At 41.9% G+C, this 19,394-nt stretch overlaps 1 protein-coding gene across 1 annotated transcript in view; it reads left to right on the top strand.

Moving 5' to 3' along the window:
* Window positions 1-403: 403 nt before the first annotated feature.
* The window catches only part of T265_15395 (hypothetical protein), a gene marked incomplete at both ends in the record, with an annotated part of 25,633 nt that continues 6,642 nt past the window's right edge, over window positions 404-19,394 (top strand). The window contains 2 exons of the mRNA XM_009177892.1: window positions 404-479; window positions 3,033-3,160. Of these exons, the coding sequence (XP_009176156.1) occupies window positions 404-479; window positions 3,033-3,160 (204 nt within the window). The remainder of the gene's footprint in view (window positions 480-3,032; window positions 3,161-19,394) is intronic.

Below are 19,394 nucleotides of genomic sequence, written 5' to 3'. Positions count from 1 at the left end.
GAAGTTCAGTGCACGGAATCATCCTGAAGAACCAAGTAAATTCAACACTAACCTCAGAAAATTGGTGCCACTATTTTCTGCACCAGTTTTGCTTTCAGTGATTTTGAGTGCCTCCCACAAAAGTGCAGCTTCCGTAGCTCCTCATGCGTTCAGTTTATCTGCAATATCTACAGCTCTAACAACTCTTTTTTTGACTGAATAAGAGATATCTGGCAGATGGGATTTTGACCAATCAACTTACCCAATATCGCAAGGACGCAGCTCAAATTGGTGACCCCGACATTCACCCAAACCAGTGGATTTATTTACCGGAATCCGACAGTTTCGCTCACGCCTCTGCCAGCCTGGCCCAGCACATATTGTGGAAGAGCACACGCTCCAAGAGCGCCATGCTGACCTGGTAATGCATAACGCGGAGGACATCTCTAAAATTACCCATCAGGTTTGCAGTTCTTGGAACGTGACTGACGATAACAAATGTAAGTATAGGTTACGGTCATAAGTGATAAATGAGTCAAATACGTAATCAACAAAAACCAGAGTCAGATAAATGTCAGTATTTATAATTTCTATGCTGTATATATTTAACTAGGAATTTCTTGATTTGGAATAAGCTTCACACGGAAAAACGGCTGCTACTTTCTGCGCACCTGAAGCCAAAGCCTTCAAATGACCCATGGAAGACCACCAATACCAACACAAATGCAAATTCACACAACCAATATCTTTCCTTTCTTCTGCCATGACATATACCATAAAATCTGATAACCAGCTTAAGAGAACTAAAAAAACATCTGTTATCGATGGAGAAAGGTTAGATGAAAAGTGGGAGTATAGGTCAAGGTTATTATTAAAATTACTTTGAACATGTGGTCGTGGTGACCGAAGTCTACCTTGGTGACCGCTTCTGCCCTCGTTTTATTCGGGTGGACTCATCACTTTTTTATGAAATGGTGGTGTCGATGATACGGGGTAATATGCTCGTTTTGAATGTTACCAGTCCCAGCCTTATAAAGGCGTAGGACACCGGGGATATGCGTAGTTTTAACATAGTGATGTGCTGAAAATATCCATATTCGCCGGTGGGCTGTAAAAAACAGGAACTGAATAAAAAAATGCGCTGTTCTTGACACGTGTTATTCACGCCTGTAGCTTCCATTGAGGTTCCCCGGAATACACGGTTATTAAATCATGTGTAAGCTCGAGTACACCAACTTCGGTGCGAATAAAGCTGAAGGACTGTCATTGTATCAAACGTTTAGTCTGGCTGGAATATAGAGGAAGTAACTTTCGATCTCAATCCAGTTAAAATACTGTCCTCTGAGATAAACTCGAACAAGTTATCTAAACAATAATAGCGCGTGACATTTTGATGCCCACTTTCATTTCGCACTTGCGGACTTGTCCAACCAAAATCCGCAAAAAGGGTTGTCCTTGTCTCATCACCATCCAGCCTTCGTCTACTGAGATTTCACTACCGGTTAGGTCATTACTTATTCACTTCCAGGTATTCCCTAGCCAGAACGATGCAACGTCTTTTGTTGAATATGACGCTTTACCTTTCCACTCTGCGGTAGCCATAAAACACCTGACTATAGACTTGACTATGTGGCGTCACTCTTGACTTAGTTGTTTTTCTGTGTTCCCACACCGTTGGTTCAACTACCAAGTATAGTAAGGACTAACTATGAACAGAAATGCCTGAGAAAAGCCTTTCCAGCACAACGTGAGGTATTCCAAAACTCCACATGTTCCAGGACAATCGAGGCACTTGCAAAAACGTCATTGTGAACCAAACAACTTTTTATCCAGAGGGAGTTTATACTTACCAAACGCGAACATCACGAAGTTCACAGAAGTCACCATACCAGCCAAACGTGCAAATGCATTTGAAAGCGCTATTGTCTGGTGAATGTACGCAGCTTCCCCGATTGCGACAGATTATCTGAAACGATCAATTTTAGTTTCAATCAGCTGATCTACATTATTCTTCATGAAGGACGTGACTTCAGCTCATCATCACTTGGATTAGAATGCACGTGAGTTCAACTCACACGGTTCTAAAGAGATTTTAAAAGACCTGCCTGAATAGACTATTTGTTAGTCGCATTGAAGACATAACGAGATAAGGTCGTGCAAAACTGTTAGAAGGCGATGCTCAAGGGAAGAATTTGATAAGCTGTGTTGGGACGGTCATTGAAACTTTGTGATGCTTTATTATATCTTTTTAATGTATCACGTGGTATGGGTTGATACGGTTGGAGTAGTACTATGATAAGAGACTGATCCATATAGATATTGATTAAAATTTGCATTCAAAGTGCAACCTACTACACGTCTACACATGGTGTCGGTTTCACAGGGGTATATAAAAGGTACACTATAAATATTGAAAATAATACAAATGTAAACTTGGAGTTCACATCGAATTATTTCACGAATGTTTACTCTGTTTCGAATGTCAGGTAGACTTTGGTAATGTTACACCAAGTGTGTGCTCCACTCTGAAGGAATCGGGTTTTTCCTCATTTTTCTCTCGCATGACTTTGCTCTATCTGGCCGACATATGCTGCAAACACACTTACGTTGTCCATTTAAAGTACACCCCGCAATAAGTTTCGTATGATTTGTCAAGTTCCAATTCCGTAGTTGCTACATGAAGCCACGCAGACAAACGGATACTTGAAGACAAATTATTCTACAAAAAACTGGAATCCAGAAACCGCAAATTCACTAGAACCAACTTCTTTGAAATTTCTAAAATTTGGGAAACATGATGCTCGCTACTACTTTCTGGGTAGTTTATTGAAAACTGAACGTCCAGTTTGTCGTGAAATTGTAACTAATGACAATCATCATATCAGTGTATCTCTCATTCTAATCACAACACTGACTATCTTTAGGGGTAATCTCTGTCTAGCTAGGCGACTGATACCGTGTTGTTCCCACGACAGTTGAAGATCGTCAGAAAAAGTTAAAAACCCTAGAAAAAATACAACGACACTAACCTCGTCACATATAGTTTTTTGCAGATAACAGTTTGCAAATGGCAATGATCCATTCTGCTTGGATCGACTCACGCATTCGCAGTGATACCGATTGGTTCCCACCACCGATATGCATTTATTACCCAAAAATGTTCGACAAGCGCTGTTGCCAGGTGGGTGTCCGACAGTCTCGCTCTGAATAAGGAAATAGTAATTAGATGTTACGCAAATTCTGTGCGTAAAAAGTAGAAGTTATTTCGCCGGCGAGTAACGCTCCGGTGCCATAAATTTTTGAGTCACCGCTCCGGCACTCAATGATGCACCAATGATATCATCTTTACTGGTGACGAGATGAACTGAGTTAGCTCATGGAAAATTTCCAGCATCAACGAATTGTTTTCGAATTGTTTTCAAAGGGTTCATCAAAAGGAATAGGGATACACTTGGCAGTTCAGTAGAAAGCCGCAGAAGCTGTCTACATTCAGTAACTCCGTTTGAAAACAATATTTGATGATTTTGTAGTTGTATGTAATAAGGTAAGCGACAGTTCACTCGGCCAACCCAGATGGAGAAGTAACAGAATAAGGCGAATTCTCATGGACTCCTTTATTGCAGTTGGCAAAATTTTGTCCAAATTGGTGAACGTTAAATTCGATTTCATCATCTCCATCGGAGGTGGTTCATCGGTGTCATTTTAGCGATTCAAGTGTCCGTTGGCCTTTGGGCTACTGCATAATCGATTGTTGCGCAATTATTCGCCCCCTTGGTGGCCTTTGAAACAGTGAAATGTTTACTTGCAAGGCTGATGACTCATAAGAAATACTTTTTTAGCCGTCGGATTATGCTACGGCAGAATTGCAACCATACTTCCTAGTGTACGAGAGCTTGTTAGTTTATGTATATTCAAGTCGACACTGTTACTTTTAGGAATAGTGGCCCTGAAAACGAAGTTGAAGACATCCTCCTCATCTTAGCAAACATTTTCAAAAACACTGTCACGGTGACTAAAGTTCACGTTTTTACAACCGAGTTTTCAGGGGCTCTAAATAATTTTGTACTTCTGTGGCACTTCTCTAGTCTACGGCCTTGTCAGTTCGAAACCAAGTTTCCAGGTCGAAAGTTTTGAGTCTTAATGGCTGACATGTTTTCAGGAACGACTGCATGATTTGCTAAGTAGAAACTAATTAGGGCAATTGTTCAGTTGAACTCTCAAAACAGTTCCCTGTAACAAACGTGAAACATAACGGCATACTTCGCAACGAAACTGTGCACTTTATTTGCCAGGTCTCGATAGGCTTGTCAGCTTGAAGGAGGTGTTGCTTCCGTCGAAAGTTGGTAATGTTTGCACTCAAATAATATGACAGATTCAGTGATGTCTTCTGAACCCCGAAGTTTTCGCATGAACATATCGTACTTTCTTTTGTGCTTGTAAATTTTGCTTGTACATTTGGTATTCGTGATTCATTTGTGTGATGTAAATGGATAAGCGCATTCGGATTCTTTTAGTGAATACTTGTAGACGGGTACTTATGTTTGGAACAACTTACGATAGTTCACCAAACACCTGAACACATGTGATTTGAATACACGAGAGCATCCATTCATATCAAGCCCACAAGCTGAACAGACATACGCACCACTAAACTGACCTCGATACATGCGTCACGAAGTCGGTGACATCGATATCCCATGTACCCGGGGCGGCACACACAGTGGTGGTTGGAAACCAGTTGTAAGTCTCTTGAGTACTGCTCTTCCAATTCGTAAGTGTACGGTCGCTTCAGAGGTTGGGAATGTAAGGCAACGCAGCGAAGCGTCCCAACGGAGGAACATAACCGTTCTTCTTCTGACAGCAATCCAAGATTATACAGATTTGTATCTTCCGCACATAAATCTATCTTATTGCACTGTTTGTTCTCTCGACTCCATTTGTAGCCCTGTTACCGGGGTAAAGAACGGCCGCTGGATCACAATGGTACTAATAATATGGGGGTTGCTAGTTGAGTGACTAAAAACATAAGATCCTGCGTTGTGACATCTGTCTATCACACCGAAAGTTGCATTTTTGAACTTTCAGCCATTACCTGGTCGGCATCGTACTAACCGACCCACCAGCAAAATTTGAACTATCCCGAGTTAATTTTTTCCGTAAACATGAATTCATTTGCAAGAATGAAACATACCTCAGAAAAAAAACAAATCCGCCAAATGTGAATTCCCTCCTCTGAATGGGCCGAATATACACCTTTCACATCTGCTTAGAAACCTATATCGCCACAGGGTTAGTTATGGGAGTGGGCGGTACGGTGATTAAAATATTTGTTCATAGCCACACCACTCTCGTTTGAACGCCCGTGTTCCTGTTCTGGCGTAATTATTCCGGTGATTCCACACCAAAGGTAAGCACCAAAGGTAAGCACTGGACTCGAGTTTCACTCTTATTAGAGCTCAGCAGCAGTGCATATCCAATGGCCGTGCCGGGATTTGAACCCCGGACATCTGACATGCGAGGCGAGCGTGTAACCACTACTCCACCAACGCACGTTGGACGCATCTGAATTAGCTGATTAAAATATTAGACAAAAGCGGCATAACTGTCATCAAAACTCTTATTAGAGCTCATCAGCAGTGCATATCCAATGGCCGTGCCGGGATTTGAACCCCGGACATCTGACATGCGAGGCGAGCGTGTAACCACTACTCCACCAACGCACGTTGGACGCATCTGAATTAGCTGATTAAAATATTAGACAAAAGCGGCATAACTGTCATCAAAATTTCCCAAATGAATTTAGAGACATGTCAAAATCAATGAGGAACGTATGCCAACACCCGATTAGAGCTCACTGGTTTACAAAGACATTCAAAACTGTCTTTCAACAAATCCGTCCCCAAACGAATGCAGTTGCTTTCACTTATCGCATACATTACTGGATTGCTGTGAAGGGCAGGAAGACTGTCTGGCACGCGAGAACAGACCCCACGACGAATGGAACATGGATTTGGACATAGAGCGAGTAGTCCCATATCAATTGTGTTTTCCTGCTGGAGTTTGGACCAGGCAAAACTGCACAACCAATAGAGGTACAGGCCTGTGATGTGAATCAGAAAGCATAGAGAGTGAAGCGAAACATTTGTGGATACTGTTGTCAAAAGCAGTTAGAAATCAAAGTTCTATGTTGCTAAATTAGAAAGCACATCCCTGTATAGACGGAATACACTATTCGGAAAGCTGCTGAAAGTTCTTCTTCGCTCCACTAGTTTAATGTAGAATTAGCCCGGTAAGCGAAGCCAATCTAATCTGAAAAACCAAGAATAACTGTAAATTTGTTCCATTCTTTTTGGGAATCATCAGCAGTGCGCAGCTGACGAAACTCATTTTCGAGTCTACAGCTTCTCGACTTAGTCGTCCGCCTACGGCGGCTGATCGGAATTATAGTTAACACGTATTTAGGTGGGATATAGCGACATTCATCTTCAGCCAGTGAATTCACAACACGCGGTCACATACGTGGTCTTCTCGGCTGAACGTTTCACCCGTCGTGTGAATTTATTTATCCTCTGAGCTATATCTCCCAAGATGTCACTCAATGAGCCAGTCAAGCAGCAAACTACAAGCTCAGAGGAAGGATAAATATACACGATGAGTAGGACTCCAATCTGAGAGGTCATCACTTGAGGAGCTGGTCAATACCTGACCAGCTGATGTGGTTTCCGTGGCTGATAATGAGTGGCGCTTTGTTCTGCCTAATTGACAATTTATCACGCCGCTGATCAGCTTGTGGACAAAAGGATACGCGCTCAAATTACTAACCGGAAGCTCGCTTGTTCTAACTTTCCTACCGAATTTTCGTGAGCTGCAACCTGCTGTTCATTACCAATAAAGATGAAGCCACTGTGCTGTGCATTTAGGCTTTTGAGCACAGATCGGCCTTACCTACATGAGGAACGGTCTGTCGAAAATTCTAAAACCCGATCACACTGCCAACTCTGGTTTAACCACCACACAGCCGGCTTTCCTAACCCGATGCTGAGTACCAAGCCTTCGTTGCCAATAGATCCTCCTAAATCATTCTTACACACAACTGCGTCAGAAGCATCAATTGCTTAGATGAGATTTCAAGCAAATAATGTAGTCCGTTACTGCATTGGGCCCTGGTTAGAACTCCCATCTCCATTTTTGGGTAAAAATCTTGATACCTGAAAACTTTATCGAGTTTGTCTGGGGTTTTGTGCACGGAGTGATATCGCACTTCATTGGCCACGCAGAGAATGTACAAATTTCGAAATAGTTGGTTCCAGTTAGAGCCTTAATATTATGCGCATAAGGATTCCCAACCGCCATGAGATAGATTATTAGAAAAGTCACTGATCCTACTTTGTTTCGTATGTGCCAATTACTTATGCAGACCGCGATGAAGGCAATTACTGTCGACGGTAAATCGCTTCTGATTTTGTCTTTTCATATATGCGCGGCATCGATGGGTTGTAGATGTTTGATGTGCGGTAATTGGCTTCACCAGCGTATAGTTTCCTGAACTAGTCAGCAGCACTGGAATTGGCGCTCAGAGATAGTTTTTTAGGAATTGCTAGAAGCTTGCTATCAAGCAAACTGGCCCAACAGCAGTTCACTACTGTTCTTTGGAATTAAAATGATTTTCTATAGACGATGGTGTATCCTCTACAGATGCTAATCTGCCACTCGAAGTGGAAAGTTTGGAGTGTTTTGCTTCTCCCTAGAAGCAGTTGCATACAACAAGGTTCATTATTGCTTCCTGAAGATGAAATGGCTACAAATATGCACAGGCACGAAACTCTCCAAACACCCCTATTTCTCTTTGAATTATCTCTAGTGCCTACCGCACTTTGGATCTTAAATGTGCATTCTGAAGGTAGATGGCGCGTCTAAATAATGATATAACCGTCTTCAGCTATTACTCAGACAGAAGCGTCAGATCCACATCGTTCTCACTAGTATCAGGCCTGAAAACCTCCAGTTTTACCTGAACACTGCACCGATGGTGAAATGTGGAAGGTCGAGTCGGACTGAATCTGCCACGGACTCCGTTTTTGTACTTATGCTTTCCGACAGCCCCATGTACGCTCTCGAGAGCCAAAAGCGTATGTCTTAATGTGAGTAGTATGAAGTCTACAAAATCCTGGTGCATCCCAGTTGAGCGGATGTGATTACAACAGCCACTTGACAGAAACCAAGTACACTTTGTTCAAGGGAAGTGAGTTACCCACACACACACATACACACACACACACGGTATCGTTGTAACATCTGATGTGAGATAAAGATATGACCCATGAACCTTCGGTCGGCCTACCGCATGCTGCTCACTCTTCTCACGTACTACTGTAAGAAAACCGGGGACATCTGAAGAGCAAAATCTTGCTAAAAGGAAGCCAGATTGAACACATTGTGATCGGGACACTCATTGCAATTTCTGGTTTTATAAGGCTTGATAATAGGCCCAAGGTGAATGCTGTCATCAACCTTTACTGTATATTCAGACTTTCATAGATAGATTGATAGACTGTAGATGAACTATTCAGTAGTTTAAGATAGAACCAGGGGTCTTTCTCAGTTTCACCCTAACACTTGTCTTCATTTCCAAAAGAGATTTCATCCTGTAAGTGGAAATAGTTCAAGCTGAAAGGTCGAGTGGAACTGTAAGATTGTTTACTCCCTGTAGGAAATCATCGACAGTGGACAACCTACGAAACGACAGCAGGGAGTCTTGAACTCACGACCTTCCGACCAGTGGTTGAACACTTCAACATGCGGCCAATATCTGCTTATCGACAGTGTGATTATCCCGCAATTAGAAAGGATAAAGCGCGGAAATCCACCATATGAGTGGCGTTATATCCTGCCTAGATGAAAGGTAATCACACTACTGGTCAGCTGCTCGTGGCCGAAAGATTGTGTTGAAAATATTAGCCGAAAGGTCATTCGCTCTTGGAAATCCACCATATGAGTGGCGTTATATCCTGCCTAGATGAAAGGTAATCACACTACTGGTCAGCTGCTCGTGGCCGAAAGATTGTGTTGAAAATATTAGCCGAAAGGTCACTTGTTCGCTCTTGTTGTTCCCTGGGGTTTCATGGGATGCGCACTGCTAATGATTCAGAATAAAGATGAGGAAGCTGTTCAGTACTTTTCGGCTTTTCAGCATAGAGTAGCTTCACTTACCGTACCCGATCTGCATTGAAATTTCTCAAATATCTCACCCCAACAAAACTCCCCACCATAGTAATACTACTCTTGCGTTCTTGAGATCAGCTAGTTATAATGAAGTGTCCCTTTAAACCAGGTTCTATATTATATGCAAGGGGATTCAATACTGTCAGGGCGCCCCAGACAGAAAAAAAAGTACATGTGCAGAGAGTGACGCATCCCCGAGGTCACCATCTGTTCGACACATCCGGAAAGTAGGTGAGTTGGCCGCTCCCACGGAACACGGCTCCCACCTAACATGGCTTAGCAACACACGACCAGCGTAGTGGGCCTGAGAGTGTTCACGACCGGAACACCACCATTGGCTGTACGGAGCGAACAAGTGAAGGAGCATATTTGGCCAATTAGTCATCCTATATATATTTACGCAGACGCTCTGTATGTTTTGTTCTGGCAATACAGCCGTGTCCCCAGTCCTCTGTCTTCTCCCTATCGCGTAGTCTGGCAGGCGCAGTGCAGGCGTAACCAATAGCTCGGCCACCACCGCAGACACAACAAATTCCTTATGCAAATTGTCCACAGATTTGATTCTTATACCGAAACGTTTATCTTAGACATCTTTTGTATTCGTTTTCTTCTCCATGGCTCTGCAATGGATACCACGACTTACTTTCTGCCATCAACACATGCACTCTCTAATGCAGGTGTACTGGTTACCTGCAACGGGCGCTCAACTGTGGCCTAACAAGACACCAAGATTTCTGTCATCCGGTATCTTATTACTCCCAGTTAAAAAGTGTTTTTAGATGTGTTGGTCACTTGGATCAAATAACGGACAATGAGCACTTTTGTCTCGCTCATTCAAAAACCCTGTCACACTGCAAGGTGAGGATTATGGGAAAAGTTTCCGTTTTCAAGAGGTGGTTGAGCAGCATTTAAGTTCGCACATGAACATCACATGTGCTAAAACATCTGAAACAGCAAAACATGAATTATCCTCCCTAGCTGGGTACTTAAAACTTTCTAGTACGCTCTGCGCTTATCGTACCAAGAAAAGAAGCATCAGTCTTCTCCACAGCCATCATGGGAATCACCCTTAGGAGAGGCATTGTATCCCAGTAACTAGTGGTAAGCCTTGTTGGTGTAGTTCCACGCCGGATTCCTCGTGATAACCCCTAATTAGAGGATTGGGAAGGTGGGAATATGACTTGAATATCGAAACATCCCCATGGTTTCACTACTGAATGCGCATGTCTATCCATTAGGCACCCACAAGACTCACCGTAGACATTTTCAGCTGACATATCCCACGACAACTGGTTTGACTCCAACTTCCTTCCCTCACTCAGGAGGTTCACAAAGCTGAGCAGGTCACAATGCTTTGTTCCACCAATCACCTTCAATCCGGTGCAATTTGCAATGCACTGATCAAAGAAGCGCTCTAGTTTCGTAATTCGCGTCGTGTCATACTGTCCCACTTGTCCCGTAGCTGCGCTCTTAATCATCCAACTTTTCTCTCTCTGTACATCTTTGGGAGTTAATTTCAAGAATGGTGGTGGGCACTGGGCACGGTCACTGGTACTGGTCAGGTTATTTCGGAGATTCAAATCCAGATGACAATATTTTGGTATAATAAAAAATCTACATGCTTTGCTTTTTGCGTTCAATTTGCACGGAATCTCCTCCATTAGCACTGTTCCAATAAGACCCCCGAGGAAATCCGGTGAATATCCATACATAAAACTGACGTATTTGAAAGGGTCCAATTTCCATGGTTCACTAAGATTATGTTTGATTTCTTTCGGTTTACAATCCGGAAAGCAGTAAACAACACAATGTGTGATGCTGACAAGGAGGATTGACAATATGGTATGTTTCACCATCTGAAATCAGAATTGTATTTTGCCATTAGTGTTCAGAAATGAACGATACACGGTAACCAGTAATTTTACCATACATCAATAAATACGTTGAAAACTTTTCTTCTGCATCAGCCAAACTGTCCTTCCAGTAGGCAATGGATGAACCGATTTAAATTAAGAAGTAGCGGAAATATTGGCTTAATACATGCCTGTCAGTTCGGCATCAAAAAGACCTGAGCAAATCAAACCTCCCCGATTCAGTTGGACAGCGCACAAAGTTGTGATTAAAGTGGCATTAATCTGAACACTGAAAAACATAGGATTACTCCTTCAAAAGCAAACTAGACTTGACCTAAAAACAAGAAATAAGTATCTTTTTCCGTGAGTGAGATGCAGCTACTTAATACCAACAAGTTACATCTTTGGCCGATTCGACAATCCACTAACTGTGAAAAAGCGGCTTCGGGCTCACCAGAGGCGTAAAACCATAAGCAAGCAACAGCCGATGGGGATGCCGGTTCGACAACCGTACCTGATTTGTTTATACAGGAGCAGTCTGTTGTCCAGCTTATTCCAAAGTGTGACAGTTAAAGGCTGTTAGATGAACCTAGTCTTGGGTTAGAAAGATGATTCTGGAGTGTCTTTGACCATAATGACCAAGTCAACTCTAGATGTTGCACCTAGTGACAATGGGCGGTAAATGGACCTATCAGTCGCCAGTAATGAGTCTATGGAGATATCACTAGAAACGGGCTGCGGAAAAGCAGAACAGTGAATATGTGGAAGAAGGAGGTGTCAGTAGTGTGCTACTTTCGCATACCCACCCCAATGTATGCAGCAAGAAATGTGATCAGTCTGACTGCACCCAAAGACGTTCGATAAGGCATTAGGCTATTTGTAAATGTGTACTTCGTGGTTTAATGTGAGTTAGGATACTGAACAGAGAGAGAATAGGGATCCCCGGTCAAAGATTTGGTTTGAAAACCTAAACGCAAGGTAACGGTGGTTTGCATAGGAACGCCAGAGCAGCCAACATTTTTGAGGAGAAGGTTACCAAACGTGTTCCAAGCCCCAACCTGGAGGGCCACGAGACTATGTTATTCAAACCTTTACCCTCTAACCAACCAGATGTAAGAGACTCCACATTATAACTCGATGGGTTATGGATGTGCAAAGTCCCTCAAACCTCGGTCAGGTCCAGCCTCTTCTTGACCTTTTGACAGATATGATCATGGTATAGTCAGATAGTATGGCTCACTGATAATAGTTGCAAAACAATGGCCGGAGCATTCTAACGTTCTGAAAGCAAACAACATTTAAGCTATGAAACAATGACACCCAATTTGATATCCTATGCTTGGTAGTGCCTGAACTCATAAGCAGGGTGTGCGATCCTCTCTCCCGAGCAGACTGCCGAGCAAGACTTCGGCGAATTCGGTCAAGTAACAACATCTAGCCGGTACCATCCGTTGACCCTAGTTCTTTAAATTTAATGACTCATTTTGAGCATAAATACAATCGTGGTAATTCAAGCCAACTGCGCACGAAGACCAAATTTTTCGCAGTGGGCATTTTCTACTTCAGACTTTTTCCGAAACCCGTGGGCTAAAAAGGCAGTTATCCGTTAAATCACGCACACTTTTACGAAATTACACATTCTTGCCAACGCCCAAGCCGGAGCATTCTAACGTTCTGAAAGCAAACAACATTTAAGCTATGAAACAATGACACCCAATTTGATATCCTATGCTTGGTAGTGCCTGAACTCATAAGCAGGGTGTGCGATCCTCTCTCCCGAGCAGACTGCCGAGCAAGACTTCGGCGAATTCGGTCAAGTAACAACATCTAGCCGGTACCATCCGATGACCGTAGTTCTTTAAATTTAATGACTCACTTTGAGCAGAAATACAATTGTGGTAATTCAAGCCAAATGCGCACGAAGAGCACATTTTTCGCAGTGGGCGTTTTCTACTTCAGACATTTTCTGAAACCCATGGGCTAAAAAGGCATTTATCCGTTAAGTCACGCACACTTTTACGAAATTACACATTCTTGCCAACGCTCAACCAAATCAGAAGCAGAAGTATGACGACCCCTGTGAGATTCCATCATATATCAATAGAATAACCTCTGTAAACAGGCCTTGGGCGCTAATTTACGACTTCGTGATTTTCCTGTTAAATGTTTCTCATATCTGTATTACTTACCCTTAAACACTTTCTGCGGAGATAGGCTACCCGAGAAATCGATTGGAGCTAACGGATCGGTGTATTCGGTCGTGAAGATTTTCAATTTTCTTGTAATATGCTCTACGTACACCTGCGAATGGAGCCAAACGTACTCTAATATTTCCATGAGGGAAGTTAGCCGAAGCAACCAAGAGTACCGTTTCATATTTACCACATATGGAAGAATATAATAAATTTCTTAAGTGTGTTTTATAGACTGCTGGAGGTTAACAGCTTTGTGCGCACGAAGCCGCATTAGAAGGCGCATCAGTGACAGACAAGGTGATTAAGATTGAATCATAAGTGACCTATTAGCATGTACCCCTTGAAGTAACGATGCCATTTTATCCCTTCCATAAATAGGTCACTCTGTTTTGACTGACTAGAAAATTATAACGACAAGTGTAGGAAAAGTTTTGAACCCAATGTTGCAATCACCATGGGAGGACCCTTAGTTGAAGCAACCACGAGTACCGTTTCATATTTATCACATATGGAAGAATATAATAAATTTCTTAAGTGTGTTTTATAGACTGCTGGAGGTTAACAGCTTTGTGGGCACGAAGCCGCATTAGAAGGCGCATCAGTGACAGACAAGGTGATTAAGATTGAATCATAAGTGACCTCTTAGCATGTACCCCTTGAAGTAACGATGCCATTTTATCCCTTCCATAAATAGGTCACCCTGTTTTGACTGACTGAAAAATTATAACGACAAGTGTAGGAAAAGTTTTGAACCCAATGTTGCAATCACCATGGGAGGACCCTCATCAGAAATCAGATGACCGGAATCAAAAAGGACAAAACAAACAGGGTTTGACCGGTGTCTACAGATGTGCCGTCAGCCTGTCACTGTAAGTTGTTCAATCGATCAAGGTCTGATAGTCACGCGTGTGCGTTGGTGGTCAACTGGTCACGCTATCGATCGGTGTTTATGAGTAATGACCACAGAGCGAAAACGGACTGACCGTCGTTGCGATTGCCGCGGGTATTTTGTGTGAGCTCTCAAGGCTTCCGCACACCATCGTTCTGCATTCCATGTCAGGCCTGCTTGAACTGCCTGAGTCCAGTAAAATATAGCATTTTTCCGTAGAACGTGCAGAGCAGTGGCCGAGTCTTTTTCCGGTTTTTGGGATTGCGAGAGATCTTGGAGTGAAAATACGCGAACTTTATGCCCCGCAACGCTCACTCTCAATTGTCTGTTCGTCTATCCAACACTGGTAGCAGTGCAACCCTTACAGCAGCTGTTGTGTAAGCACTGGTTTTGATCGGCTGGGTCCCTTTAAAAAGTACCAAATGTTTGTTAATAGCGTTGTCTGTTTTTAACAGTAAACAAACTGAAACATGAAGTAGCCTGCTGCAGCACATTCGGTTGAAGTAGACCATCATAAACAAGAGAGTCAGCTGGATTCATTCGAATCACTTGTCAAAAAAATAAATTCGGATGCAAAGAATAGTCTACAACTCTATCCATTCTGGGTTCAAGTAGAACATAAGGCTGGCGGAAACACGGGGACTTTGCATACTTGATGGGCTCCGGCAGTAGGCTGCCGGAAGTTTTCAGCAATCATATGAGTAGTGTATTACGTCTGTGCAATGTAACAACACCTTGATTATCATACCAAGTGAAACATGAGGCGGCCTGGTGCAGCACGATCAGATGCTTAAGGACATCATAAACGTGAAATTCAGCTGGATTCAGTTGTCACCTGCCAAAAACAAATTCATATGCACCTAAGAGTATTCACAAAACAGCGACGTCTAATTTAATGAAGCTCTATCAACTCATGTGGGCCTAACAAGGCGTGCAGAACGATGATGTGACTTGACAATCCACACATCTGCTTCAGCTAAAACAACCACCGCTTCGTATTCACTGAGTTATCAGGGCTCATAAACACCAACCAATAGAGCGACGAGCTGGCCTTTGATTCAACTCACTCACTTGTGACAGTCACACCTTGCCACATCAATCTATCTATCTATCTATCTATCTATCTATCTATCTATCTATCTATCTATCTATCTATCTATCTATCTATCTATCTATCTATCTATCTATCTATCTATCTATCTATCTATCTATCTATCTATCTATCTATCTATCTATCTATCTATCTATCTATCTATCTATCTATCTATCTATCTATCTATCTATCTATCTATCTATCTATCTATCTATCTATCTATCTATCTATCTATCTATCTATCTATCTATCTATCTATCTATCTATCTATCTATCTATCTATCTATCTATCTATCTATCTATCTATCTATCTATCTATCTATCTATCTATCTATCTATCTATCTATCTATCTATCTATCTATCTATCTATCTATCTATCTATCTATCTATCTATCTATCTATCTATCTATCTATCTATCTATCTATCTATCTATCTATCTATCTATCTATCTATCTATCTATCTATCTATCTATCTATCTATCTATCTATCTATCTATCTATCTATCTATCTATCTATCTATCTATCTATCTATCTATCTATCTATCTATCTATCTATCTATCCATCCATCCATCCATCTATTTACCTATCTATCCATCTGTATGTATATATCCAGATTTATCTGTCCATCCAAATATCACCAGTCTGTACACAAAGCCAATCCTTTTGACCGAAACGGAGCTTTATCAGAACAACCAGCTCAGTTAACCTAATAAACCCTGGGAAAATATTTTTAAACGTTCTGTCGAAGTAGTTAACCTAATAAACCCTGGGAAAATATTTTTAGACGTTACTCACTATCAAAGTGCTGTCGCCCAGTCCAAAGCATCTGGTATACGGTTGGAAGAACAATTTAACCAATTTTAACCCACTCACTGTATTCAGACCAGGAATGGAGCGCGGTTGAAATCTAATCAATACGCTAGGTCAGTCAAGAAACTGGTGCGTAAATCGATCATCTCCGGTTTTAAATTTTGCATCAGTGTGCGTATATGCTGGCAAGCCAAGGTTTCCCTGAAATATTTGTAGGTCTTGCTGAAATAAATTGGGCGAAAGTTACAGAAATACACTTTAAACAAATTTCCCTTTTTGAAGATTTTGATCGGAATCTATACCATACCTGATATAACACAAAGCTACAACCTACCTAGCTCCAGCGTCTGTTTCTCACCAGCATCTGGAAGGATCTTTAATACAATGGGTGTCACTTTAACTACTGAAAAAACCAATCTAATCCAAACAAAATTTGCCCCATCTAATTAAGCAACTTCTGTCTGTTTTGTGTGTTAGATTTTCATCGTTCTTGCCTTTAGAACGACACACTTTAATGTCAAAGACTGCTTAATAATAATTGCCGCGCTTCCGTAGGATCGAAAACAGATACTGAAGCTGTTGGAACTCCAAGAGCCACCATGTCGTTTCTACTCTTCATTTTTGGAGCGTTCATTACTTGTGTGATACCATAATTGCTTCATATTTTTTGGTAACAGTAAAACTAGGAAACAGCGAGAAGCTTATCAATATTCCTTATCACTCTATGCTGCTGAAAACCTAATAAATCCTTCCGCATTCATCGTCCTTCTGCCACACAGTGTATTGAATTCATTATTTCAAACCAATCCTCAGGCAACGTACCAGATCATTCTTGGGGATTCCGTTGAAACGTAAACCTTCTGTGCTCGGTGACTGTAGTGGAGATGCGCGTGGTCCCATAGTGGAAAAAGCTGACGAAAAGTGATGAAATTCTTCCAACCACCATTTGATTCACTTATGTTCTGAAAACTGAAAGCTGGATACAGACACGCATTTAACGCATATTCAGTCAAGCACACTTAACTGTTTCTTCCACAAGTCTTCCCAAAACGAATAAGTAAAGTGGTTTACAGGGATTAGATGTGCCTGCAGAGCATGCAAGTGTCCTTATCGTAAATAATATCTGACCCTTCTGCTCCTGTGCCTTTCTATTTAAACATGCTGGCTAAAATGCTAACATGCGTGGACTGTTCACTCGTTTTGCAGCCTATGGTATCAACTTAGATTTAAAGCCGACCGATTTTGTGTAGCCACACTGATGCAAATATGGTGAGTTTGAGATCTTATTGAAAAGAAATACGAAAAAATTCAAAGTCAGTGCGGTCACATGCTGAATCGATTTTAAGTCCAATTGTAACGACATTTTCCCAAGTAACTCTATGTATGTGACGATATTCGTTACTGAGTGGTGGTAGAGGTTAGTAGGGAGAACTATTAATAAAACGCATAATACAAGCATAATAGGTCCGAAAGAGAATATCTTTCAGGTAAAAATGAGTGTTCAAGATATTAAGCCTAATTCCGCATTGAAACACAACGTAACAATGCATGTTGGTGTACGCTTCGGATTGCAAGCTGTTTAGACAGCACTGGAAATCATAAGTGAGTCAATGATGCAGAAACCACTCAAAATATCACACAGCTGTTTATTCGTATTACTGAGCGTTGACAAATGCTTATATTTAAAATCACAGCCCCTCACAGAGAATTTAATGACCGAGATGCAGAGTGCTAGACACCAGATTATGAGCAGTCTAACAGTGGCAACCTAACAGTAATAGCTCGAGAAAATTTAATTAATCAGTGGGGCGAAAATGAGGATCTGTCTTTCCTGGATATGTGGGAAGAATACTGGCAAATCCACCTCATTCTAGTCACAGATCCTGTGCGAAACCCGGGGGCTATGCACTGTTTTTTTATTCCTTATCAGGTTAGATACATGCGCAATACTCGTCAACGTTCCGTCTAAACCCAAACCAGGTTTTATTCAAGGCTCCATATGAGCACGTCCGTCCTAGCTACTCCAGAGTGCTAGACACCAGATTATGAGCAGTCTAACAGTGGCAACCTAACAGTAATAGCTCGAGAAAATTTAATTAATCAGTGGGGCGAAAATGAGGATCTGTCTTTCCTGGACATGTGGGAAGAATACTGGCAAATCCATCTCATTCTAGTCACAGATCCTGTGCGAAACCCGGGGGCTATGCACTGTTTTTTTATTCCTTATCAGGTTAGATACATGCGCAACACTCCTCAACGTTCCATCTAAATCCAAACCAGGTTTTATGCAAGGCTCCATATGGGCACATCCGTCCTAGCTACTCACAGGCTAAAAGTAGCTCAAAAACGTGCCGAAAATTGGGGCCAGTTTCGTCATCTTGCTGCCACATCAGCAAAGAATGAAGATAACCACATATCTGAATAATTCACCCGATGCAAACAAGTCAGAAAAGATCATACTCTGATTCCCAACAGACAAGGGAGCGCAAATGGTATGTGGTGCTGACATTGCATATAAGTTGTATCCGATTAATGAGCAACAAGTTATTTCCAAATGATTATGTGGGAAGAATACTGGCAAATCCATCTCATTCTAGTCACAGATCCTGTGCGAAACCCGGGGGCTATGCACTGTTTTTTTATTCCTTATCAGGTTAGATACATGCGCAACACTCCTCAACGTTCCATCTAAATCCAAACCAGGTTTTATGCAAGGCTCCATATGGGCACATCCGTCCTAGCTACTCACAGGCTAAAAGTAGCTCAAAAACGTGCCGAAAATTGGGGCCAGTTTCGTCATCTTGCTGCCACATCAGCAAAGAATGAAGATAACCACATATCTGAATAATTCACCCGATGCAAACAAGTCAGAAAAGATCATACTCTGATTCCCAACAGACAAGGGAGCGCAAATGGTATGTGGTGCTGACATTGCATATAAGTTGTATCCGATTAATGAGCAACAAGGTATTTCCAAATGATTACATGTTGAAAATACATAGCTAGTTTGTGCTCGCATGTATAAAAGTTTTGGAGGATTTTTCCAAGCATTTCAGCACCAAACATAAAACGAATTGCATAAACCAAGCAAAATTGCCCCAACCTCTTCAACTACAAAGGCCACTTATAATGTCCTTTGTAAATATGTCGTCGCTTAGCGAAACTCTAAGACACCTGGGCTTGTGATGGTTTTTTGCGGGAGGTGTATTGTTCAGTTTCACATCACTCTCGTTTTGAACAGTCGTCCTCCTGTCCTGGCGCAATTATTCACGTGAATCCACACCAAAGGGGGGAGGGAGCACTGGACTCGAGTTTCGCTCTTGTGAGAGGTCATCAGCAGTGATGTGAA

The sequence above is a fragment of the Opisthorchis viverrini genome (assembly GCF_000715545.1).
Source record: "Opisthorchis viverrini unplaced genomic scaffold opera_v5_472, whole genome shotgun sequence".
Classification (NCBI taxonomy): Eukaryota; Metazoa; Platyhelminthes; class Trematoda; order Opisthorchiida; family Opisthorchiidae; genus Opisthorchis; species Opisthorchis viverrini.
The sequence above is the reverse complement of the archived record's forward strand: the minus strand, read 5'-3'. Positions and strand labels throughout refer to the sequence as shown.